This window comes from Hypanus sabinus, chromosome 11, assembly GCF_030144855.1.
Source record: "Hypanus sabinus isolate sHypSab1 chromosome 11, sHypSab1.hap1, whole genome shotgun sequence".
Taxonomy (NCBI): domain Eukaryota; kingdom Metazoa; phylum Chordata; class Chondrichthyes; order Myliobatiformes; family Dasyatidae; genus Hypanus; species Hypanus sabinus.
The window spans coordinates 61733861-61757090 of NC_082716.1; the positions used below are offsets into that span (position 1 = coordinate 61733861).

General features: G+C 42.8%; 1 protein-coding gene across 5 annotated transcripts in view; it reads left to right on the plus strand.

The window, feature by feature from the left end:
* LOC132402017 (cytosolic phospholipase A2-like) overlaps window positions 1-23230 on the plus strand; it is a 153059-nt gene that overhangs the window by 40372 nt on the left and 89457 nt on the right. For all 5 annotated transcript variants that reach the window (XM_059984470.1, XM_059984468.1, XM_059984469.1 and 2 more), the window contains 2 exons: window positions 18124-18272; window positions 18879-18995. In XM_059984470.1, the coding sequence (XP_059840453.1) occupies window positions 18124-18272; window positions 18879-18995 (266 nt within the window). The remainder of the gene's footprint in view (window positions 1-18123; window positions 18273-18878; window positions 18996-23230) is intronic.

Here is a 23230-nt window from a genome sequence, read left to right on the forward strand (position 1 = left end):
AAATGGAAATAAATGAGGTTTGGGGTCAGGAGGAAGTGGCTACACTGGGTGAGAAGTCACAGTTTCAGTGAACTTGTGCAGTTCACTGTGCCCAAACTGCAGTGCTAAATTCCAACTCCTACAAATTCCATCTTCAGAATAGCCCTTGTCACATTGCAGATGAGGTGACCACTCATTTAATATGTCTTCATTGTGCTTGCTGGTGTGAATTGCCCAAGCCCAGAGATAAAATCTGATGGAACAGCTGAGTTTCAAGTCCATTAAAAAAATGCACTGAATTGCCCTTGAGATGGTTGATGACTAAAAGGAAATGAGAAATTCAGTAAAAACAGACCTCACCCCTGCAGCCTCCTCTTGCTGACCCCCATTCCCCTATGTTACAATGAGAGACAGTATCCGGAGCAGATGGAACACCTACAAGCTCTACACTATATCATCTTCCTCTGAAATTTCATGATCAAATCCCCTATTGTTTCTATTCTGAGCATCACCATTGATTATTGACCAGGTTGGTACCAATGAAATTTAGTGTGGAGGAACTTCGCATTTTGATGGGAGGAGTATAATGAAGAAATACAAATTGGTTGATATGATGCTAAAAAGACAGATTTGCAAGGTCATTAGGAAAGCTGTGAGAGTGGGGATGAGTTGGATCATTTATATTGAGCTAGTGTCTACTTGAATGACTGAGTGTCCCTTTTCCACATTCTAACTATTTTGTGTTTACAAACACAACCACAGGAGCAAGCCTGAGATGGTAATTGTTTCTCCTCCTGGCTTCCCAACTAGAGATATGGGGAACGTTTGAATAGTTTGCAATAAGTGGCAAGGCAGGTTGGGGAAGTGGTAAAGAAATCATGACAACTATCGATTTTAGCAATTGAGTTTAAGAGCAATGATATCATGATGAGCTTTTGTAAGAGGCAGTTGGCCACATCTGGAGTATAGTATCCAGCTCTGGGCACTACACATTGGAGAAAAATGCAAAGATTTTAGAATGGGTACAGAAGAGGTATACCAAAATGAAACTAGGAATGAATGACATGTACTTGTACATGGTTGACTAATGTAGGTATACTGGAGAATCTTGGAACCAAGAAGTTTGTGAATGGATCCAACAGTTATTTAAAATAATCAGGACTATAGATCTTCCTATGGCAGAGTGGTCAAGAACTAGTGGATATAGAACAAAGGTGATTGGAAAAAGACTAATAGTGGAACAAGTGATTAGAGTCTGGAATGCACATCTGGTGGAGGCAGATTCAATTGTAATATTCAAAAGAACATCGGATAACTCCTTGAAAATAAAGAAATTATTGGCTCTTAGGAGAGGGTAAGGGAGTGGAGATTAGCTAGATTGCTAATTTGCAATTATAGACATAGTGGACTGTGGCTTCCTTATACATTCTAACTATTCTGTGATTAAAATTATATAGACCAGCCATACAATTATGACTAGAGGAGAAGGGTAGAGGTGGAAATCGGTTTCCTCTCCTGACTTCCCAAAAGTTGTTTTGCTGTTAATTAGGGATGTGACTTCTATATTCTCCAAATAGCTGGATGTGTGCAACTCCATTAATGTCAACCTTGTTACCACCAGCAGCCTGCTTGATCATTAAACAACATCCTAATCTTAAGCGTTGATTGTCTTTAACATTAACACATCATGGCACCTACAAAACACATCTCTGCTAATTGCTAAGGTTTCTCCGAGTGATCTCCTGAACTACCTAATTCTAACACTTGGATGGAAAAGGTTAACAGGCTTTTGTGTGTTTCACCATTTGTGATTCTCTTTCCAAGCTGCATATCTTCCTGAATGAAAATATACCATTAGTCCTGCATTGGTGTACCACCAGGTTCGGGAACAGTTACTGCCCCTCAACCATCAGGCTCTTGAACCAAAGGGGATATAACTTCACTCAACTTCATCATTAAAATGTTCTCACAACCAATAGACTCATTTTCAAGGACTTTTCATCTCATGTTCTTGATATCATTCTTTTTTTATTTGCTCAGTTTGGTAGTTTGGTGTCTTTAGAACACTGGTTGTATGGCCAACTTTGTGCGGTCTTTCATTGATCCTGTTATGGTTATTATTCTATGGATTTATTGAGTATGCCTGCTAGAAAATTAATCTCAGGGTTACATATGGTGACATGTATGTACTTTGAGCTTTGAATTTTGTTACTGATAATACTGGTTCCTGCTACTTAACAATATGATGCAAGTGGCTTCACTTTGAGGGCTATGATCACCTTGATCAGTACATAGAATTACAGTGTTGTTGCCATTACAGCGGCCTGCTTGCATGAGGGACAGGAATGGCAGTTCAACATGTTAAAGAGGGGTTTAAAAGAGTTTGAGGGAGAATGTCAGATGAGCACTCAAAGCCCACACTGGAGGCCTCATCCACAGAGGCCATTTTGGTGGCTCCTAAATAAGAAAAGTACATTTGCACTGATGCTATTGAACCAGGGGGTCCCAACCTTTTTTTTAATGCCTTGGGCCCTACCATCAACTGAGGGGTCTGTCGGCCCCAGGTTGGGAACCCCTGCTATAGACCCTCAAAAGCCACTGGGAAGTGGAAGAATAGATATGTAAACAGATAATAGAAAGGTTCAGAAACAACAGGGTTTTCATAGTAGGGGACTTTAACTTCCCCAGTATTGATTGGAAGTTCCTTAATGTGAGAGGCTTAGATTGGGCAGGATTTCTTCAATGCATCTAAAACAGTACCTGGAAAACTCAACTAGATAAGAAACCATATTGAACGCTGGTCATAGAAAATGAGCAAGGCCAGGTGACAGACCTGATAGTGGGTGAACGTTTTGGACTAAGGTTTAAGATTTTTATGAGAAAGGGTAAAATTGGGTATTGTAGAAAGGTACAAACTTGTGGGAAATTTATGAGCATTACAAGACAGGAGCTAAGTGACAGCTGCTGTCAGACAAGTTGACATCTGACATGTGGGAATTGCTTAAAGACCAGATAAATCGAGTTCAGGATTAGCATATAAGGAGTAAGGACAGGGATGATAAGGTAAGTGAACTTTGGATGACCCAAGGGATGCTAAATTTAGTCATGAAGGAAAATAAAGCATATATAAGATTTAGGAAGCCAAAATCAGACTGGACTCTTCAAGAATATAAAGACATCAGGAATGTACTCAAGCAAGCAATTATTAAGAAGGCCAGAAGGGGCCATGAAATGCCCTTGGTGAGCAGGATAAAGAGATTTTATACATATTAAAAACACAAGGATGACTAAGGCAAGGGTAGGTCCACTCAAATATGTGCTTTGATTCATATCAAGTAGGTGAGGTACAAAGTGAGCACTTTGTGTTGGTATTTACTAAGGAGAGGATTTGGAAGATGGTGAAACAGAATGAGGTATGTTAACGTGCTGAGACATTTTGAGATTAAGGGGGTATTCCTAGACTTTCTGAAGAGCATTAAGGTGGATAAGTCCCCAAGGGCTAATGTCCCAGAATATCAAAAGAAACAAGTGAAGCTATTTCTGAGGCTTTGACAAATATTTTTGTGTCCTCATTAACAACAGGAGAGGTCGCAGAGGACTGGAGAGTAGCAAATTTTGGGTCTTTGTTCAAGAGGCAAAATAGGAATAATCCAGAGAATTATAGACCAGGGAGGCTCACTTCAGTTTGTATGATAGCTATTGGATAGGGTGGTTGTGCATTTAGAAAGGCATGCTTTCTTAGTAACAATCAGCATGGATTTGTGCAGGGCAGATCATGTTTTACAAACTTGTTTGCGATTTTTGAGGATATGACAAAGGAGCTTGGTGAGGGTAAGGCAGTGGAATCTATTAACATAAAGTTTAGTAAGGCATTTGAAAAGGTCTCCTGTGGTAGGTTGATTCAGAAGATAAACATTGATGGGATCCAGGGGGCTTAGATTCAGAGTTGGCTTGCTCACTGAAAATGGAGAAGGGCTGGAGGGCTGTTGTTCTAGCTGGAGGTCCATGACCGGTATTGTTCTGCAAGGATTGGTTCTGGGAACTCAGTGGGATCAGAATTAGTTTTAATATCACTGGCATATGCTGTGAAATATGTTGCTTTGTGGCAGCAGTACATTGCAATACATAACAAAAAACTGTAAATTATGAAAGGAAAAGTAGTGCAGAAATAGAGCAAATATAAAGAAGAAAATACAGTGAGGTTGTGTACTTTGGTTCATTGTCCATTCAGAAATCTGATAAATGGTTTAGGTGAATATGTGTTCAGTGATGGGGTGGGCTTTGCCCTTGATCGATTCAGCCCAATTCATCGCATGCAAAGCCCTCCCCAGCATCTTGTGCATTTACAAGGAGTGTTGCCACAGGACCCCACCGCCCATGTCATGCTCTCTTCTCACAGCAAGCAGTGGGCAGGAGGTACAGGAGCCTTGGGTCCCACACCACTAGGTTCAGGAACAGTCATTACCCTACTACTGTCAGGCTCTTAAGCTGGCATGGGTAACTTCACTGATTCCATAACCTACAGATTTACGTTCAATGACTTTACCATTCATATTCTCGGAATTATTTATTTACCCAAGTTGTCTTCTGCACATTAGTTGTCTGTCTTTATGTATTTTATGTAAATTAGTGTATTTTTTTCCTGTACATACTTGCAAGAAAATGGATTTCAAGGTGGTATATGACTTGTACATACATTCAGTGGCCAGTTTATTAGGTACAGGAGGTGCCTAATGAAGTGGCCACTGAGTTTATGTTTGTGGTCTGCTGCAGCCAATCCACTTCAGGGTTCAACTTGTGCATGCAGAGAAGCTCTTCTGCACACCACTGGTGTAATGCATGCTTATTTGAGTCACCTTCCTGTCAGCTTGAATCAGTCTGGCCATTTTCCTCTGACCTCTCTCGTTAACAAGGCATTTTTGCCAATAGAACTGCCACTCGTCGATTTTTTTAATTTTTTTATTTTTTTGCAGCATTCACTGTAAACCTTAGAGGCAGTCGCATGAAAATACAAGATCAGTTTCTGAGACACTCAGGCCACCCCATCTGGCACCAACAATCATTCCATGGTCAAAGTCACTTAGATAACATTTCTTCCCCATTCTGATGTTTGGCCCGAACAACACCCAAACCTCTTGACGATGTCTGTGTGCTTTTATGCATGGTGTTGCTGCCACATGATTGGCTGACTATATATCTGCATTAACTAATAAAATAGCCACTGAGTGTACTTTGATCATAAATTAAATTTGGCCTTGGCTTTAAAAATTTACTGTAGATGGGTGGCTTGGCAAGTTTGCTGATAACTCCAAAGTGGATGGACTTGTGGACATGTAAACAACTATCAAAGAATAGAGCGGGAGGTGGATCAGTTACAGGTATGGCCAGAGAAGTGGCAGATGGAGTTTAATCTGGGCAAGTGTGAGTTGTTGCCCTTTGGGAGGTCAAGTGAGAGGAGAAAGGATGGGAGAACCATTAATAGCATTGAGATACAGAGGGATCTTGAGGATCAGGTCCTTAAGGGGCTATGGAAGTGGATATGTTGGTAAAGAAAGCATATGATATGCTTGCCTTCAGTGGCAGAGATGTTAAATATAAGGGTAAGAGCCTGTTGCTCTTGGAGAACGTATTGTGTCCAGAAGAGGTTTGCCAGGATGATGCCTGGGTTAGAGGGCATAAGCAATAAGGAAAGATGGTACAAACTTGGTTTGTTCTCCCTGAGGGAAGACCTCAGGCTGAGGGAAGACCTGATCGAGGTTTCCTTTTTTAAAATTATGAGAGGCATAGATAGGGTAGGCAGTCAATCTTTTTCCCAGGATAGAATTGTCAAGCACCAACACCAGATTGGGTGGAGGGGGTGGGTGACACTAAGAGTGGTCGGTGCATGGAGCAGATTACCAGGGGTGATAGGAGAATCAAACCATTTGGTGAAATTTGAGGTTTTTAGGTAGACATGTCAATATGAAACGAATGAAAGGAAATGGATAACACACAGGAGGAGAGCATTTTATATAAGCTGGTGTCTAGGTCAGCACAACATTGTGGGCCAAATGGCCTGTGCAGTCTCGTGCTGTTCTAGGGTTATGATGGCTCAAGAGGTTAGGAATGGGCAGTAAATGCTGGCCTGCCAGCAATGCTTATCCTGTGAATGAGTAAGTAATATTGAAAACCCCCTCCCTGCCTTTTGTTTCCCAAGATTTTGCTGACCAGTGACTAAGATGAAGTGTGTCTTCACTTAGTGTTGGAAATGCTGAGCCACACTGCATGCATTGTAAATGTGTTTTGCACGGACTAGGGTTGGCCTCAATCTGGTTGTCATTGGCAATGATAATAAAGTTCAGTTCTATTGTAAAGACAGGTCTTGATTCTAAAGGGCAATGAACTGTTCATGAACACCCAGAATAGACATCAAACAGTGGTTTAAAACATTTGTAACTTTTAAAAAGGATGCTTTGTATGTAACATAATGCCATTTTTGAAACCAGAGAAAGCTAATGATAGTGCTTAAAGTGGGTGGTGAGCACAGATTGTTCCTGTCCCTTGTCCATGGTTAATAGAACGTGATGATCAGGTCAGTGTTTCTCAACCTTTTTGAATAAAATCCCAATTTGTTTGCACTTAAAGTACATGGCACTCCTCTCCCCACCCCATTCCCTACCTCATAAATGCCTGATGATGTTGTGGGCCAGAGACTTTTAAGTGATCTGAGGCTGCCGTAGGAATTCCTGCAGATTACCAGCAGCTAATATGCTGAGCAGAGTCATTTAGCACAGAAAATGGCTTTTCAGCCCATCTGAGCCATGCCAAGTTAAACTGCCATTTTACCCATATCCCCCCCCCCAAACCTATCCCATCCGTGTACTTGTCCAAGTGTCTTTTTAAATGTTAATCTATCTACCTCAACCACTTCAACTGGCAGCTCACTTCATTTACTGAACACTCTCTGGTGCATATTTTCACTACTAACTGGATCATCTCAATATTTTGAAAGCCTTGTGGATACCTTGTGATCCCAGAAGAACCCTGAAGAGACTGTGTATACCAGGGTGGGAACAGCAATGCCTCTGAATGTGAGGACCATGTATGTTCAAAGCTTGTCTGTCTTTGTCAGACTGAGAATGCATCTTGCCTGTCTCCAGTGGAATCTCTAATGAGAGGCTAATGAGTAATATTTTAATGATCTTTCAATCTGTGCAATCTAAATATTTTGTTAAACATTTTCTGATCATTTTCACTAAAACCAATGAACAACAATTTCCCATTGTTTCTATCCAGACTAGTTCCTGCCATGAGGATTGAGAGATGAGTGCAGAGGGAATATTTCTCTAATTTTCAAAATATCTCCTATCTTATTGTAGTCTAACCTGACTCTTTCCAACAGCATGAATTGCAGCTCAGCCGATCCATACATTAGGCCTTCATACCTTTTAATTTAATTTTCTATCTTAAGTTTGATACACAATTTTCGATCAGGGTACATGGAAAACAGAGCGGCTATCTACCATCGCCAGATACTACTACAATACAGAGATTGCCCAAAAACAAACCTTCACAAAGATCTGCTGGCTGAATTACACGACATTGGCTTGCTGAGGGGGACGGGCCTGCATTCCTCAGACTTGCCTGATGCTGGTAGCCGGAGATGGAGACGTCGAAAGCAATGTGCGAGGAAGCAGAAGCGAGGCAAACGGGCAGGGGTCCGTGCCAGGCTAAAAGCAAACCCTAGCCAGCCGGCTCTCCCGTCCATTCTGCTCTCCAATGTCCGCTCCCTGGACAATAAAATGGACTACATCCGACTCCAACGTAATACTCGGCGGGAGTACAGAGTTTGCTCCGCGTTTGTCTTCACAGAGACATAGCTCACTGATGGGATTATGGACACTGCCATCCAGCTAGACGGGCTAGCTTTGTTTCGTTTGAACAGAGATGCAGCTGTCTCCAGTAAGACTCACGGTGGTGGCTTGTGTGTTTACATCAGCACGGAATGGTGTAAGAACTCTGTGCTGGTTTCCAGACACTGCTCATCGTTGGTGGAGTTTGTGGCTGTTAGATGCAGATCATTTTATTTACCACAGGAATTCACTTCTGTCCTTATATTCAGTGTCTACATTCCCCCCCCAGCGCTAATGCTAAGGAGGCGTTCTGTGAACTGTACGGGGCTATTAGCGAACTGCAGAATGCACACCCTGATGGTCTGTTTATTTTCGCCGGTGATTTTAACCACGTGAACCTTAAGTCGGTGCTCCCCAAATTCCATCAGTATGTGGACTTTGCAACGAGGGGGGGAGAATGCATTGGACCTGGTTTACACAAACACCCCGACGCGTACCGGGCAAAGCCCCGCCCCCACCTCGAGACCACATCTCTGTTATGCTAATCCCAGCATACAGACCACTCCTCAGGTGCTCCGGACCAGTTCAGAAGCAGGTGAAAACCTGGCCAGCAGGAGCCATCTCTGCTCTTCAGGACTGCCTTGAGCACACTGACTGGCACATGTTCAGGGAGGCTGCAACCGATGGTGACTCTACCAGCTTAGAGGAGTACACAGAATCAGTGACCAGCTACATCAGCAAGTGCATTGATGATGTTACTCTGTCCAAGACCATCACTACACGTGCCAACCAGAAGCCATGGATGACCGCAGAGGTGCGTGCGCTGCTGAGGTCCCGTGACTCTGCCTTCAGAGCAGGCGACAAGGCAGCTCTAACAACAGCAAGGGCCAAACTGTCCCGAGCCATCAGAGGGACAAAGTGTGCACATGCCCACTTCCAGGACAGCGGTGACACGCGGCGCATGTGGAAGTGCATCCAGGACATCACCAATTACAAGACAACATCACCTGACTGTGCAGGTGATGCCTCCCTCCCAAATGCACTGAATAACTTCACCCCCAGTTTGAGGCGGAAAATGATGTGGTGGTGAGGAAGTCCACCCCTCCTACAAATGACCAGGTGCAGTGTCTCTCCGTGGCGGACGTGAGAAGAACCCTGTGCAGGGTCAACCCACGGAAGGCTGCTGGACCAGACACCATCCCTGGTAGAGTGCTCAGAGGATGTGCAGACTAGCTAGCAGATGTTCTCACTGACATCTTCAACATCTCCCTGAGCAGCGCCACCATTCCAACGTGCTTCAAGGCCGCCACCATCGTCCCCATGCTGAAGAAGTCTTCAGTGTCCTTCCTCAACGACTACCATCCCGTTGCACTCACATCCATCATCATGAAGTGTTTTGAGAGGCTCGTCATGAGGCATATCAAGACCCTGCTGTCTCCCTCACTGGACCCCCTGCAGTTTGCGTACCGTCCCAACCACTCAACAGATGACGCCATTGCCACCACCCTCCACCTGGCCCTAACCCACCTGGACAAAAAAGACACAAACGTTCAGATGCTGTTCATAGACTTCAGTTCAGCATTCAACACAATCATCCCTCGGAAACTGATTGGAAAGCTGAGCCTACTGGGCCTGAACACCTCCCTCCGCAACTGGATCCTAGACTTCCTGACTGGGAGACCTCAGTCAGTCCAGATTGGGAGCAGCATCTCCAACACCATCACACTGAGCATGGGGGCTCCCCAGGGTTGTGTGCTCAGTCCACTGCTGTTCACTCTGCTGAACCACGACTGTGCTGCAACACACAACTCGAACCATATCATCAAGTTCGCCGATGACACGACCGTGGTGGGTCTCATCAGCAAGAATGATGAGTCAGCTTACAGAGAGGAGGTGCAGTGGCTAACGGACGGGTGCAGAGCCAACAACCTGTCTTTTAATGTGAACAAAACAAGAGAGATGGTTGTTGACTTCAGGAGGGCACGGAGCAATCACTCCCTGCTGAACATTGACGGCTCCTCAGTAGAGATCATAAAGAGCACCAAATTTCTTGGTGTTCACCTGATGGAGAATCTCACCTGGTCCCTCAACACCAGCTCCATAGCAAAGAAAGCCCAGCAGCGTCTCTACTTTTTGCAAAGGCTGAGGAAAGTTCATCTCCCACCCCCCATCCTCATCACATTCTACAGGGGTTGTATTGAGAGCATCCTGAGCAGCTGCATCACTGCCTGGTTCAGAAATTGCACCATCTCAGATTGCAAGACCCTGCAGTGGATAGTGAGGTCAGCCGAGAAGATCATTGGGGTCTCTCTTCCCGCCATCACGGACATTTACACTACACGCTGCATCCGCAAAGCAAACAGCATTATGAAGGACCCCATGCACCCCTCATACAAACTCTTCTCCCTCCTGCCATCTGGGAAAAGGCTCCGAAGCATTTGGGCTCTCACGACCAGACTTTGTAACAGTTTCTTCCCCCAAGCTATCAGACTCTTCAATACCCGAAGCCTGGACTGACACCTTGCCCCACTGTCCTGGTTATTATTTATTGTAATGCCTGCACTGTTTTTGTGCACTTTATGCAGTCCAGTGTAGGTCTGTAGTCTAGTGTAGCTTTCTCTGTTTTTTTTATTATTACATAGTTCAGTCTAGTTTTTTGTACTGTGTCATGTAACACCATGGTCCTGAAAAATGTTGTCTCATTTTTACTATGCACTGTACCAGCAGTTATGGTCGAAATGACAATAAAAGTTGACTTGACTTGACTTGATATCCTTTTTTGGCTAGCTGTCATCCAGTTCAGGGTTCTACAATGACCAGTATCATTGGGTGGGTGGAGAGTGGACTGAGTTGCTGTAGTATTCAAAGAACCTTGTGAGCTGATTGAAAATGATGCGCAATCTCTAAACTTCTGGTTTAATGTGTTTGGAAATTGACAGTTGTGACAGTAGTGGGGGGCCGGGACATTTGCATATTTTAGGACATACCAGCACCAGAAGCCCATGTTTATACAGCAATAGGCAATTTTGATTTTGCTAGACTCTGACCTTTCCTTGACCTCATTACTATATATATGAGGGGTGATTGATAAGTTTGTGGCCTAAGGTAGAAGGAGGCAATTTTAGAAAACCTAGCGCATTTGTTTTTCAACGTAGACCATTTACACGCTTAGTCCAGCGGTCGTGGAGCATACGGATCCCTTCTTTGTAGAAGTCGGTGTCTTGGACCTCCAGAAATGGCCCACAGCATGGGGTGATTGATAAGTTTGTGACCTAAGATAGGAGATGAGTTATACAGCTGTCCTTACATGCATGTGCATTTCAACTCTTTCAGTGATTATGCAGAAAGTTTGAAGTTAATAACTCATCTCCTTCTACCGTAGGCCACAAACTTATAAATCACCGCTGCTGTGGACCACTTCCGGAGGTCCAAGACGCCGACTTCTACAAAGAAGGGATCCGTATGCTCCACGACCACTGGACTAAGTGTGTAAATGTAGGAGGGGACTATGCTGAAAAATAGATGTGCTAGGTTTTCTAAAATTGACTCCTTCTACCTTAGGCCACAAACTTATGAATCACCCCTCGTATTTGACCTAATGGTTTATTTTTGTAGTCACATGGGCACAAAACAGGGTCACATATGAAATTGAAAACTTTAGTTTGCACATGAATATATAATCTTGCATTTTGGTTTTAGAACACTGGCAGGATTTTCAGAGAATTTGAAAAATTTGAAGAATTTCACCTTTGAGAATTCTTCATTGTGATTGGTTACTCGGGCAGTTTGATGTCTTAACAGCTTCAGGGTGTCATGATGCTCATTGAACTGATGTCCGACAGCCACTGAAGAGAGAAGTTAACCAGTGGTCGTGGAGCATACGGATCTTGGCCCTCCACAAAGTGTCCACAGATGTCTGATTGATAAGTTTGTGGCCTAAGGTAGACAGAGATGAGTTATACAGCTCTCATTCCTCATTTCTCAGCCCTCACAGTCCTCGGCAGCCCTGTGTGCACTGTGGAGAACTTCAGGTTCCTGGGAACCACCATCTCTCAGGATCTGAAGTGGGAGCAGAACATCAGCACCATCCTGAAGAAGGCCCAACAGCGGATGTACTTCCTACGGCTCTTGAGGAAATATGGTCTGCCTCAGGAATTGCTGCTGCAGTTCTACACTGCAGTCATTGAGTCTGTCCTGTGCACCTCTATCACTGTGTGGTTTAGAGCCGCCACCAAGCAGGATAGAACCAGACTACAGCGCACAGTGAGGACTGCCGAGCGCATCATTGGAGCCTCCCTGCCCTCTATTGTGGACCTGTACTCTTCCAGGTTGATGAAGAGGGCGGGGAACATCATAAAGGACCCCTCCCATCCTGCGCACGGACTGTTTGAACTGCTTCTGTCTGGTAGGCGCTTCAGATCCCTCCAGACTAAGACTAATAGGCACTGGAGAAGTTTTTTCCCTACTGCGGTCACTTTGCTGAACAGTTAACTGCTGGTTAACTGTCGGCTAACTATTACTTGGATTGCACTACCTGTATGTATAATCTATATTTTCATTTATATTTATCATTATTATTGTTATGAGCAGAGAGACAACATCTGCCGGAAGTAAATTCCTTGTATGTGCACAGGTACTTGGCGATTAAAGTCTGATTCTGATTCTGATTACATGCACATGCAGTTCAACTCCTTGACTTAACTTCAAACTTTCTGCATGATAATAACTCATCCATTCATAACTCATCAGGGGTGATTGATAGGTTTGTGGCCTAAGGTAGAAGGAGATGAGTTATTGACTTAAAGCTTTCTGCATAATCACTCAAAGAGTGGAACTGCATGTGCATGTGCATGTAAACGAGAGCTGTATAACTCATCTCATTCTACCCTAGGCCATGAACTTATCAATCACCCCTGTTGTGGACAGTTTCTGGAGGTCCAAGATCCGTATGCTCCACGACCACTGGACTAAGTGTGTAAATGTAGGAGGGGACTATGTCAAAAAATAAATGTGCTAGGTTTTCTAAAATTGACTCGTTCTACCCTAGGCCACGAACTTATCAATCACCCGTCATAATTGTTCATGAACTAATAATGACCTCACATCAAAAGCAACTCTGGAATTGTAAAGTTAGTTTATTGATTGTCACAGGCAAATCCGAACGCACAAGACAGTTGCTATTTTTTTTCTATTTTCTTGATGTTTATTCAAATTAATTTGCATGAAAATTTAAAGCATATGCAAAATCTTGGCTAAGCTTTTTGCTTGGTGAAGCTGTGTTTTTACAAGCGCTAATTTAACTTCAGCTGTGAATACATAATGACCAGAAGCAGGAAAAGCCAACTGGCTCTTCAAACTAGGTTGGCCATTTATTAAAGTCATGGCTGACCCAGTCTTGGTATGCACATTACTTTTTTTTTGTTCTCTCCCCATTCCTTTTCACTCTATAGTATTTCAGATGACTGAAGGTCTTTGCTTTGAATGTATTCAAGTCTTTCATATCAAATTCAAAACTTATAGTCAGTGTGTATTGTTTGTTTGTCTCAGAATTACTGGTTCTGCTGTTGGTTATTTGTAATACTATCTCACTTTTTCTCCATACCCAGAGCCCAGACACTTACTGCTGTACAAGGCATTTACAACATGCTCCTTTTTATTTTCATTCTTTTCCAATAGATCTGACCTGTATGTTACAACTTTTACATGATCCTTTGTTCTCTCTCACTCCTTTCCTCCCTCCCCCTCCGCATGCGTCCTCCCCCTCCCTCGCACGCTCCCATTCTTTTGTGTGCTGTCCCCATCTCCTATACAACTACTTCTCCTCCCTAACCCCCTTGTCTCCCGCCCCCTCGCCTCTCACAACCGTCCCGCTCCCGGCTCTCATGCTCCCCCTCACCTCCCTCTTACAGCCCCCGCACCTCAGTGCCCAGCTTTCACAGAACCCCACCTCACCACCTGCTCTCTCAGGATTCCCCCCCCACCTTGCCACCCTGCTCTTTTAGCCCCCTATTCTTTATTCACCTGCTACTCCACTCCCTGTTCCATTCCCCTCTCTGGTGCAACCTGCCTGCTGTTTTACATGAGGAAATCTGCAGATGCTGGAAATTCAAGCAACACACACAAAATGCTGGTGGAACACAGCAGGCCAGGCAGCACCTATAGGAAGAAGTACAGTCGATGTTCTCTCTCTTTCTCTCTAGGCCTCCCGTCCCATGATCCTTTCCCTTCTCCAACTTCCCAGCTCTAGGCTTCATCCCTCCCTCTCCTGTCTTCTCCTATCATTTTGGATCTCCCCCTTCCACTTTCAAATCTCTTACTATCTCTTCTTTCAGTTAGTCCTGACAAAGGATCAAAAACTGAGGAAGTATAGAGATCGACCAAACCCTGCAATAGGACTGAAAGTGAGGGAGGCGAGGTAGCCAATATAACAAGGGGAGTGGTGAGAGCAGAATCTGAGGTGATTGGTGGAATGAGGAAGGGTGTAAGACAGCGACACACACAAAATGCTGATGGAACGCAGCAGGCCAGGCAGCATCTATAGGAAGAAGTACAGTCAACATTTCGGGCTGAGATCCTTCCAGCAGATTTTGTTGCTTCACCTACAGTTAACTCCTCCTCAGCTTTCTTGGTTTAATATAAGGTTTAAGTCTTTTGATGGTTTCCTTTTTAGTTTTTAAATTTAGCCTTAAATGAATTTAAGATTTCCTTGTAGAAAGTGATTTCTGTTAAATGTGCCAATAGTATAAATTTGCAGAAAACATCCCACAATAACAGCCTAGCTAAATTAACGACTAGTGCCATGTTGATTTGGGTTGAGGAGAAATGTACATCACTCAAGATGTACCAGTGTTTCCTGTGCAAAACTGCGGGATGGTCAATTACATTAAGGATCAAAAGCCAAATCAGTGTTAAACTTGGCGAATGTGTTAACCCAATATATCTTAGGAATGTTTCTCCAGCTATGTTTGTTGTTTTATAACTACGTGATGCAGAATTGTCTTCCATTTACTTGACACTTACAGACTCTTTCAAGCATTCCACAAAATAAAGAAAATAAAGATTTCTTGGGCATTATTAGTTATTGTTTTTAACAAGATACATAGTTATTAGTGCCAATTAATGCACATTATGGCAGTATTAATTTTAGTTTTTACCTCTATTCTAAGGCTAGCTTGCAATTCCTTTGGCAACAGTGTGGATTATATCATTGAATCAACATCCATCAGTCCACAAACATGAGGTTGCTTTGCACCACAGAAATTGGGGGATTTAATTTCAAGTAAATTAAGAAAGACAGAATTTACTTTTCTGAATGCTTTTCCTCATGGTACTCACAATATATGTCAGTGAAATGATTGAAGGAACCAAATGTAACCTTTAGAAAGAGAAACACCTATTAGAAAAACAAGACCTATTGGTATTTGCAGATGTGACTATATGTTCATTGGGGGGGGGGGCTAAAAATGCAACCAAGGCAAGTACATGTTTGATAGAATTATTTAGAAAAGCATATAATTCAGGTAATGGTAGCAGAATCATTTCAAGCTTGTGTAAGGGTTTGTTAAATCTTGAAACATATTCAACTTCATACATTAAAACAAAATGGGAGAAGGAAGGAGAGATAATTATGTCTGAGGAAGAATGGACAATAATATGGAGATATCAATGGAAGTGTACCAGTTCACAGAAGTGGAGGGAGTTTGACTGGAAAAACTTGGTAAGGTATTTTATTACACCCTCTCAGAAATCCCATTATGATAGTAATCTCCCTGTTTGCTGGAGAAATTGTGGAAGTCAAAATGCAAACCATTATCTTATTTTCTGGGATTGCCCCATTATCAAAGACTATTGGAGTGGGATACATAATGCCCTACAAGACATTTTTAAATGTGAAATACCCTTAGAAAGTAAGACCATATATTTTGGATATATACCTCAAGAATGGTGAAAAGAGATAAATATTTAATGAATATACTGTTGGTGGCTGGTAAAAAGACTCTTACCAGGAAATGGTTATCACAAGAGAGCCCAACCTTAAATGTATGGATGGAAATTACAATGGACATTACAATGGACATTTACAAAATGGGGAAGATAACAGCATCTGTTAATCATAAGTTGGAATAATTTGATTCATGCTAGGAAAAATGGTTTAACTACATAACACCTCATAGGGCTGATTTTATTCTCACAAGTCAATAAATATGTTGTAAAAAAATCACTCCCTACTTGTTCATAGTTTTTTCCTTTTGCTTGTTCTTTCCTTCCTCTTTTTTTCTATAAGTGTATACCTCAGATAAATACTATGTGGAGATTTGTGACAAATATGAATATATATATATGTATAGTGAAATACATCTTATGGAAATGTTTGATGAACAATAAAATAATAAATTACAAAAAATAGAAACATTACAAAAATGAGTAGATGCAAGTTATCACGAGAATACAGTGAGCTTCGGAGGCAGTTTAGATGGGAGTGAATATGCCAATATGTGGTAGGTGTGGTACAAAATGGATTGATATGAAGTCATCCATTTTGCTGGAAAGATGAAGGTTTTAAAGCTTTATGGCACCCTCAGCCATGTGATTTATTGGAGGTTCAAGCTTCTCTGTTCAATGAGCCAGTTATGTTTTCCTAGTGTCTTCTCCTTTTTATACAGAGTGATTGACTTGGGTACTTTGCTTAAACAGCACAGGATAGATAACAAAGTCTTTTCTGTCTTATTACAGTAGGTGTTAAAAGAAAATTCCAAACCTCAAATTTAATATCATGATCATGCAGTTTCCATAAAAGCAGAGTAGCTATATCCCTTGGCAATACGAGTGAATCTGCAGATGCTGGAAATAAATAAATAACATAAAATGCTGGCAGAACTCAGCAGGCCACACAGCATCTATGGGAGGAGGTAATAACGACGTTTCAGGCTGAAACCCTTCATCAGGAGTGAAGTAACATGGGATGATCGAGGGGGGATAAGAAGTTGGGGGGAGGGATAAAGTAAAGAGCTGGGAAGTGATAGGGAAATGGGCTAGGGGGAAGGTGGAGAATTATGGGAAATAAAAGACAAAGAAAGGTAGGGCTGGGGGGAGAGATTATAGTGAGGGGGGAAAAGAGAGAGAAAGAGAACCAGACTAAAATAATAGATAGGGATGGGGGTAAGGGTGGGGGGCAGGGGTATCAACGGAAGCTAAGTGAGTTGAATGTTCATGCCGGCAGGAAGGAGGCTACCTAGGTGGGAGATAAGGTATTGCTCCATTGACCTGCGTGTGGCCTATCCCACCACCAACCACATGTTCCCCTCCCCCTCCCACTCTCGGCTCCCTACGCGACTCCCTTGTCCATTCATCCCCCCCATCCCTCCCCACGGACCTCCCTCCGGGCACTCATCCCTGCAAATGGAAGAAGTGCTACACCTAACCTACATTTCTTCCCTCAACACCATCCCAGGTCCCAGACAGTCCTTTCAGGGGTGGTGACACTTCACCTACTAGTCAACTGGGGTGATATACTGTATCCGGTGCTCCCGATGTGGCCATTTATACATTGGGGAGACCCGCCGCAGACTGGGAGACTGTTTGGCCGAACACCAGCGCTTGGTCCTCCAGCAGTGGCGGGATCTCCCTGTGGCTACACACTTCAATTCCATAGACCACTCCCACTCCGACACGTCTGTCCATGGCCTCCTCTACCGTCAGGATGAGGCCACACGCAGGTTGATGGAGCAATACCCTATCTCCCGCCAAGGTAGCCTCCTTCCTGCCGGCATGAACATCCAACTCACCGTCTGTTGATAGCCCTGCCCCCCCACCCTTACCCCCATCCCTATCTATTATTTTAGTCTGGTTCTCTTTCTCTTTTCCCCCTCACTGTAATCTCTCCCCCCCAGCCCTACCTTTCTTTCTCTTTTATTTCCCATAATTCTCCACCTTCCCCCTAGCCCATTTCCCTCCAGCCTATCACTTCCCAGCTCTCTACTTTATCCCTCCCCCCACTTCTTATCCCCCCTCGGCCATCCCATGTTACTTTACTCCTGATGAAGGGTTTCGGCCCAAAACGTCGTTATTACCTCCTCCCATAGATGCTGTCTGGCCTGCTGAGTTCTGCCAGCATTTTGTGTTTTTTATTCCCTTGGTATCAAGATTTGTTATGCTGAGGCTAAATACGAGAGTAAAAGTATTTAAGTCATAGGCTGTAGAAAATGTTATTTTTAACTGAAATTTTGATTTACAAACCTCATTTATACAGTAGAATAAAAACTAAGGTTCAAAGTGGAGCATTGTTATTTTTTTCCCTGTTGTGACTACTCAGTTGACACTCCCGACCCTTACGTGGAACTGTTCATCCCCACGGCACCAGAGGGCCGAAAACGGAGCAGATATCTCAACAATGTTGTCAACCCTGAGTGGAATGAGACGTTTGAATTTCTTCTTGACCCAAACGAGAAGAATATTATGGAGGTAGAGTATCCTCTTTCTGAAAATAGTTATCGGATATTCAGTTCAATTCTATGTAATTAATTGTAATGAAGGTAGGCATGAAGGTATGCATTTATTGTGAAAAACAGCTCACTCCAAAATCTTGAAAAAGTGCTTTAGCTTTGCTGTCCTTACTTGAATGAACATTATCTTGATGGCATTTGTTCAGGAATATTTGCTATGAGAATGCATTTAAGATCATTGTTCCCTTCGTCACGTATTCGAATTCCAACTAAAATGGCAGCGGCTCTTTCTCCCTTCCTTGCTCAAATGAAAAGCACCATTTTAAATCTCGTTACAGTAATGATGTGCCCATCCTCATGCAGGAGGTTGTGTATCAGTTTGCCCCAGAATGAAGCTTCTTGGGCTGTGATCCTAACATTGAGATATAAATTGTGACTGAAGTCATTTCTTACTCCAGCAACCATCTAACCCAATGCCTCTGTCTCCCATTGTGTAGAAAGATTTTATGCTTAAATAAGTATTCAATTCAGTGTGGAGAAAAAACTGTATTGTTACCTTAATGTGTTGCTTGCTTGTATTACTGTGGATACATGTGCATGAAAGATTTGATGTCTACTTTTTCAGATCACTTTAATGGACGCAAATTATGTGATGGATGAAACCTTGGGCACTACCTCTTTTAATATCGGAGAGAATATTAAAGTGGGAGGAAAAAAGGAATTTTCCTTTGACTTCAATAATGTAAGTAAAATTTTAAAACCAAATGTAAAATTATAGAAATATAGCATGCCATGCAAGTGCCTTTCTTAATCTTGGATGAACTCTGGTAGCCATCTCCTTTTCATATCACAATTTACTTAAAGCCCTTCTTCAGAAGTGCACCATCCCTTCCATCTTCAAACTTGCTGTCTCAGTGTCCTTCTCCACCAAATTCATCACATCTTGGAGAATAATCCCACATATGAATTTCCTTATTTTTCCTAGCTTTGTAAATTTGAACTCTTTCTATATTTTAAAGCCATCTATCCAAAGCAGTTGTATCAATTTTTTGAAGTATCTTGAATGTTTTAATTGGGCCATTTTATTTTCCTGTTTCATTAATGGAATGAATTATTAAGTTAACACTTAATCACCTTTCACTTGACTGGCTTTGATTAAAATGTGGGCCACAAGGTGGATTAATCTAAAAGGGATGGGAATTCAAAGCTAAAATTTATAGTGCAGACTTTGGGTCTTTTAGTTAAAAATAAATTATGCTTTTTTTTACTGTTTTCCTCCTTGTATTAAGCTGCTGTAAGTTTTAGGGGAACAATAATGCAATTTCGCTGAACTGGATAACCTTGGTAAATTTTTAAAAAGCAAGTAATTTTGATCCTGCAACATTTCCAACAAATTCTGTTAAAGTACACATCAGGCTTTTATGGTGCATTGTCAGTGGGTTATTTAGCACCATTCTAATATCTCCATGTCACCCAGTCAATAATTAGATAGCACTTCCACTGCATTGTTACACTGAAAGACACCAATAAATGTCATCACTATTGCAACCCAATCAGCTTCCTTTGTTACATACCCCATAACTGGGTGTCTAACCAGCTGAGAAAGAAGAATCCGTTGGAGTCTGGTGGTACTATATTCAAAAGTGTTTATTAATAAAATAAGCAAATCAATACCAATAATGCAAATATATAGATAATACACATTAGCAATAATAAACCCAAAAGTGTAGGAATAATAATAAGCAATTATAAACAAGCTCTATCGATGTCTAGGGGTAAATTATTTGTCATAAAATATTAAAGTTCAGTTCAGTTCATGTGTGCTGAGGTAGATATGGTTGTTGTGTTGTAATCGTTGGGGAGAGAGAGAGAACGAAATGTAACAGCTACAGTCAGGCAAACCTTCCTTTGCGTTCTTAATCCATCGTTTCGTTGTAGCCATTCAGGTATGACCCCCCCTGTCCTTCAGCTAGACCATTCTTCTGTGGTGGACTCGTCACTCTGGCATGAGTGGACACACACACACAAGCCCCCACCGGCCCTGCTATAAGACTGTGAGTTTAACTGACCGATCTCTTTGTTCGGTCTCCGATGCCCCACACCTTCACGTGGGTTCCAACACTCAATCAGTGCTCAATGGTGTGCCTCCTGGTGTGTCTCAAGGGTGTCTCTCCAGACCTCACTTTTATCCCTACTCACGGGGTCTCAGTTGTCAATCAATTTTGAATGGCTGTGTCCATCTTGCATCAGTACTTACTTGGGAGACAGGCACAGAGTCTCAGGAGCTGAGGCAAAAGAGTACCAAGGTCATGATCTGCTTGCTGTTTTGAGGGTGTTTAGGATGGATAAATCCGCAGGGCCTGACAAGTTGTCTCCTCAGACCTTGCAGGAGGCTTCTGGCAAAGATATTTAAATGTCCTTGCTACAGGTGAGGTGCCAGAGGACTGGAGGATAGTTCCTCCAGCACTTTGCATCACCAGTCAACTTCCTAGCTCTTTGCTTTATCCCTCCCCCTCCAAGTTTCACCTATCGCCTGGCATTTCTCTCTCCCCTCCCCTACCTTTCGAATCTATTCCTCAGCTTTTTTTCTCCCGTCCTGGCGAAAGGTTTCGGCCCGAAATATCGACAGTACTGTTTTCCATAGATGCTGCCTGGCCTGCTGAGTTCCTGCAGCATATTGTGTGTGTTTCTTGGATTTCCAGCATCTGCAGATTTTCTCTTGTTTGTGGAAGGTAGCTTATGTTCTGTTGTTTAAGAATGGCTCTAAGAATAAGCCAGGTAATTTTAGGCTGGTGAGTCTGACATTGGTCATGGGTAAATTATTGGAAGGTATTCTAAGGAAAAGAACACACAAGTATTTGGATAGACAGGGCATGATTAGGTATAGCCAACCTGGTTTTGTGTAGAGTACATTGAGCTAGCCAGTCTTAGAGTTTTATGAGAAGGTTACCAAGAAGTTTGATGAAGAAAAGATCGTGTCCATTGTCTACATGAACTTCAACAAGGGCTTTGATAAAGTCCTGCGTGGTTTAGAATGTTAGGTGACTTGGCGTTCAGGATGAAGTAGTCAATTGAATTCAACTTCGGCTTGGAGGGAGAAGGCAGAGAGTGGTAGTAGATAGTTGCCTCTGTGACTGATGGTGTGCCACAGGGATCACTGCTGGGTCGTTTGTTATTTATCATGTATTAATCATTTAGGTTATAATGTAGATCAGCAAACTGGAGATAACGGCAAGTTTGGGAATATAATGGACAGTGAGGAAGGTAATCAAAGCTTGCAGCATGATCTGGACCGTGTGGGAAAATGGGCTAAAAATGCTAGATGGAATTTAATGCAGACAAGTGAGATTTTTCACTTTGGGAGGACAGACCAAGGTAAGACCTGACAATTAAGTGGTTAATGTATAAGGACTGTTTGATATTTCCAGGCCGGTATTTGCTGGAGTTTAGAAGAATGAAGGGGGATCTCATTGAAATGTACTGAATATTGATAAACCTAGGTAGAATGGATGTGCAGAGGATTTCTAATAGTGAGAGGAGAGTACAAGACCAGAGGGCACAGCCTCCGAATAGAAGGGCGTCTCTTTAGAACAGAGATGAAGAGGAGTTTCTTTTGTCAAGGTGGTGAATCTGTGGAATTTATCACCACAGATGGCTGTGGAGGCCACATCTTTGGATATATTTAAAGCAACGGTTGATAGGTTCTTGATTAATAAGAGCATCAGATGTTCTGTGGAGAAGGCAGGAGAATGGTAATACGTACTTAGTAATTTTGAACCCTGAACATAAAGTCTGAAGGAAGTGGAATGTAAAGTAAGTAGTGCACATAGTTTAGCGACGAACAATGCCAATCTGATAAAGTTTAATTCTGGCAATGTGCTTCATTCAGCTTACCCACAAAGAATTCAATACATGCAGACAATTTGTACAATGGGAATGATATTGACCATACACACAAAAAACTGGAGGAACTCAACAGGTCAGGCAGCATATATGGAAATGAATGAACAGTCGGAATTTTAAGCCAACAGACTTCTGCAGGATTGGAAAGGGGGAAAGACGTCAGAATAAAAAAGTTGGGGGGTGGGGAAGGAGTATAGCAAGAAGGTGCTAAGTGAAGGCAGGTGGGTGGTAAAGGTAAAGGGCTGGAGACAAAGAAATCTGATAGGAGAGGAGAGTGGAGAATGGGAGAAAGGGAAGGACAAGGGCCACTAAGGGAAGGTGATAAGCAGGTGAGGAGAAGAGGTAAGAGGCCTGAGTGGGGAATACAGGAAGAAGGAAAAGGGAGGGGGAAAAATCATTAGAAGGAGGCTGCCTAGATGGAATATGAGGTATTGCGCCTCTACCCCGAATGTGTTTAAAAAGGCGGCTATGGACTGACACGTGCAGTCTCTCAATGTACAGGTACCGATGTAGAGGAGGCCTCATCAGGAGCACCAGATACAATAGACCAGCCCAGCAGGTTTGCAGGTGAAGTGCTGCTTCATCTGGAAAAACTGCTTGGAGCCCTGAATGGAGGTAAGGGAGAAGGTGAATGGCCAGATCTAGTATATCTGTTGCTTGCAGGGGTATGTGCCAGAAGGGTGATTTAAGTGGGAAGGGACAAACGGGCATGAGAATCACAGAGGGAACACTCCCTGTGGAAAGCAGAGAGTGGGGAGGGATGTAAAGATGTGTTTGGTGGTAGGATCTTGTTAAGATAGTAGAAGTTGCAGAGAATGAGCATGTGGAGGCTCATGGGGTAGTAGGTGAGGACAAGTGAATTCTATCCCTGTTAAGGTGAAGGGAAGATGGGCTGAGCATAGATGTCCAGGAAATGGAGGAGATATGGGTGAGGCCAGCATCAATGGTGGAGGAAGGGAAGCCCCATCCTTTAAAGAAAGTGGATTTCTCTGATATCCTGGAAAGGAAAGCCTCAGCATGGCAACAGATGTGGCGGAAATGAGAAAGACTGAGAAAAGGTTGATGACCTGAAGA